Source organism: Ziziphus jujuba, chromosome 1, assembly GCF_031755915.1.
Source record: "Ziziphus jujuba cultivar Dongzao chromosome 1, ASM3175591v1".
NCBI classification, from domain to species: Eukaryota; Viridiplantae; Streptophyta; class Magnoliopsida; order Rosales; family Rhamnaceae; genus Ziziphus; species Ziziphus jujuba.
Genome location: NC_083379.1, coordinates 22895322 through 22899207, shown reverse-complemented (window position 1 = coordinate 22899207; position 3886 = coordinate 22895322). Strand labels below are relative to the sequence as shown.

General features: G+C 36.0%; 1 protein-coding gene across 1 annotated transcript; it reads left to right on the top strand.

Moving 5' to 3' along the window:
* The first annotated feature begins 995 nt into the window (after positions 1-995).
* LOC107424308 (non-classical arabinogalactan protein 31) lies at positions 996-2271 on the top strand. The gene is made up of 2 exons (XM_016034077.4): positions 996-1593; positions 1684-2271. The coding sequence occupies exons 1-2, from the start codon at positions 1056-1058 to the stop codon at positions 1974-1976; spliced, it is 831 nt and encodes a 276-aa protein (XP_015889563.2). The 5' UTR covers positions 996-1055; the 3' UTR covers positions 1977-2271.
* Positions 2272-3886: the final 1615 nt, after the last annotated feature.

Here is a 3886-nt window from a genome sequence, read left to right as displayed (position 1 = left end):
ATACCAGGTGAATTCAACAAAAATCACCCTAAAACCTGAAAATTTTATTAAATCCATAGTATGAGTAATTTAAAGCTAGTGTTTGGACAAGATTATTTAATGTAAACTCTCAAGATTATTTAATGTAAAGTCACTAAATATTTACGGAAAAAAAAATGTACAGTCACTAGATTCGTTAATGATGAAAAATGATTACGAGAAATCAATAAAGAAAAACCACATGATCCATAGGAAAAGACATTCGACGTAAAATAAGTTCATTTTTGCCATGAAAGCTCAAATTTAGGGGACAAAGACTGTTTTGAGGCACGGACCAAAACCAATTTCCTTTCCTCGGAAACCAACTTTAGAGACTTGAACCGCAAAATATTGACGGGTTCCTTGTAACGTACAATATTCTCTCATCCTCCCACATTAACCAGAAGCCCTCGTCATTTCCATTGGCTATGCTTTTTTACTTTCGGGTTTCGCCAATGTGTCCTCTCCCTAACTATTGCTTTGCTTATTTACCAAAAAACTATTGCTTTGCTTTCATTTTCTTCTTTTAAAGGTACACTTTAAAATTTTATCTATACTTTTAAGTTTTAACAAAAACACTTTTTTTTTTTTCTTTTTTAGTGAATAACAAAAAATATATATATAATATTATATAATTTTATAAAAATTTAGAAAAAAAAAAAAATTAGGTTCAAGAATCGAAGACCTCGGAAACTTACGACCTTCACCTTGCAAGATGTGCAGAATTCCAAGCATTGGCTACGCGCCCCTCTGCGTGTGAGTGTCTTCTGTGCCAGTTGTCCACCCATTCCCACATCACCAATTTGCCATATACGTATAAAATACAAAATTCTGATTGGCCTTCTAAACCCTGACCCGGAAACCCGGAAACCCATTTGTAATCCAACCCCACCGAAAATTCATTTTTTTTTTTTTAATTAACAAAACCGGCAGAGAATCACGGCTAAAAACCCCTATAAAATCCCCACCCTTGAAACCCTCAATCTCAGAGTCTCACCATCTCTCTCTCTGTGAAAAATAAAAAAAGAAAGAAAGAAATGGGTTTTGCTACTGTTAAAGCACTTGCTCTTCTTCAGCTCACTGTGGTTCTAGTGAGCTCCTTCTCTGTCTTGGGAGAAGAGATCCAAGCTGTGCCTCCCATTCCTCCTCACCATTACCCAGTAGAAGCCCCCAGTCTCCCTCCAAGTCCTCACCATCACCATCACCACCACCACCACCACCCTCCTTCTGTCTCGCCGGCTCTTCCCCCCAACCATGTTCCGGTTCCGGTTCTGGCTCCCGTTCCGGCTCCAAGCCCCCACCACCACCACCACCACCACCATGGTCATCCTCCTACCCCAGCCCCGGCTCATGCTCCTACTCACAAGCCTGTTCAGTCTCCTAGCCACCCACCGAGCCATTATGCTCCCACTCACCCACCTGCTCACCCTCCATCAACCTCACCGGCCCACCCTCCCTCACACCCACCGGCCGTCCCACCCAGGAGGTTGGTTGCAGTTCAAGGGGTTGTCTATTGCAAGGCCACCTGCAAGTATGCCGGGCAACGAACCCTCTGGGGAGCCAAGCCTCTTCTTGGTAAGTTCCAAAACTTCTATTTTTTTTTAACTATTTTTGAAGTTTAAGAAATATTGTTATGTAAATGAGTTGGGCATTTATCATTGGCAGGTGGGACCGTAAGGCTATACTGCAGGAACACCAAGTATTCTCTGGTTCTTACAGCAAAAACAGATAAGAATGGCTACTTTTTCATCACAGCAAATGATAAAATCACCAGCTATGGCGCTCACAAGTGCAAGGTGTCACTAGCCTCGTCGCCTTTGGCGACCTGCCAGAAAGCAGCTGATCTCCACGACGGGTTTAAGGGTGCCTTCTTAAGGGCAGAGAAGCCAATCTTTTACCAAAAACGTCCTTATTTGCTCTACACTGTTGGTCCATTTCTATTTGAGCCAAAATGTTAAGCCAAAGTCCCCATATTTATGCCGTTGATTTTGTGGTCTAGAGACAAGCTATGAGTTTCTTGGGGTTTTGTGTCTTCTTAATTGTTTAGGATTTCCCTCCTTCGCGTGGCATGTTGAAATAGTAGTTTGAAATCTGGCTAGTGCGTAGTGTCTTTCCTCTGGGTTGAAAGAATAAGTAAATAATGGATTTTCATTAGGGGAAATAAATGGAATGGTAGAGTGTGATTAGTAGCCTATTTTTAGCTTTGTATTGAAAACTTTGAAAGCAAAAGTATTTCAACGGTCATAAATTGTAGTACTGTTTCTCTGTGATGAATGATGGTGACAGACCTGAGATCTGTGGGTTTTTCACTGAAAATATACTTAAAAAAGATAAATAAAAATAAAAAATAAAAAATAAAACTTTTTTTAAAAAAAGCAGTGAAGCTCATCATGCATGCAGAGAGACCTCTTTGCTATCTTTGCTGTCTTTAACCATTGGATTCCTTGTTTTTTGAAAGGTCATGTTATCATGTCTGATAAAAAGTGGGCCTGTTTGGATGTTATCGATGATGGGGTTGGAGGGCTCCCTTCGTTTACTTTGAATGGATGCCCATTATACCAAACCCAAGAAATAATTAGCAGGATTAATTATTAAATTTCGAAGCAAAGGTACTATTCACTTATTAACACTCAATTTACAATTTCTTTTTACCGTACTCAATTGACAAAGTTACTTGTATTAATTTCTTTCCGTGTAAAAAAAAAAAAAAAAAAAAAAAAAAAAAACAAAACCAAAGAAAAAATAAAAAGAAAAAGAAAAGAACCGATTAACTAAGCAGTAGATAATTAAATTAATGCTGTTACACATTTTTTGGCTGAATAATGTTGTTAAACTTTTAGCTAACTAAAGAAGTTAAGTTTTGATTTGGTTGGTTATCAAAATTGATGATAGAGATGATGTGGGGAAACAAGAAAATGTTGAACAATGTCTGGGAGACTGAAACTATGATATTCTTTCCCTGTGACATGGCAGAAAAAGCTAAAGTTTTTTGTTTGCTATCGAAAAGCAAAAACTTTTGTTTTATCGAAATTACAATAGCATGATTCAACTATTATCTTTTATTAATTTCTATTCACCAAAAAATCAAAATTTATTAATTTCTCTTTATTACAAAGCATGATTCAACTATTATCTTTTATTAATTTCTATTCACCAAAAAATCAAAATTTATTAATTTCTCTTTTGTGCTTTATTAATCTCGAGGCAAAATTGATGGTAATTGCACTGTTTATTTAGACCACTGTGCCTATGGGGCTAACCTCGCACGACAAGGACGAGCTGACCCGGAATCAGATATTTAGTCCACATGAGAAGCTTCGATGATGCACTGTGTCTTCATATTATGGGAATTTGATCCATATCCTTATTTTAATGAAAACTACATATCCCGTTGCAATTTTTTTTTATTCTTTTATTCTATTTTACCTTCCTATATCTATTATAATTTTAATAAAAATTGAAAATAATGTGATTGTAACTTTTTTTTTTTTTTTTTTTCTCATCCAGACTACAATCCTATTCCAACTAAGGCATCGTTTCATCTTTTTTCCACAAGTAAACTATTCCATCCAAAACAAAAAACATTTACTTTTTTCTCTCTCATTATTACCCTTGATTTTTTTTCTTCTCCCTTAAAAAACATCCCTGAGGTAAGTATCGTCTGTTCATTATTATTTTTTTAACTAGGTTATTTGCAAATGTAGAGATACGTGGATATTATTACTATGTATATTATAGATTTGATTTTTAAGTGATGTGCTTTGAATTTAACTGGTATATAATGTTTTTTTGAGTATTTTGTGATAAATTAAGGACTTTGAATTGATTTTACTTGGTTTGAAAACTAGTTAAAATTTGAAAATTTGGT

Bases quoted from the DNA above. Each gene is read 5' to 3' on its own strand.
- LOC107424308 (XM_016034077.4), top strand. From the start codon at position 1,056: ATGGGTTTTGCTACTGTTAAAGCACTTGCTCTTCTTCAGCTCACTGTG. The intron at 1,594-1,683 runs GTAAGTTCCAAA...TATCATTGGCAG, and splicing joins GGGAGCCAAGCCTCTTCTTG to GTGGGACCGTAAGGCTATAC.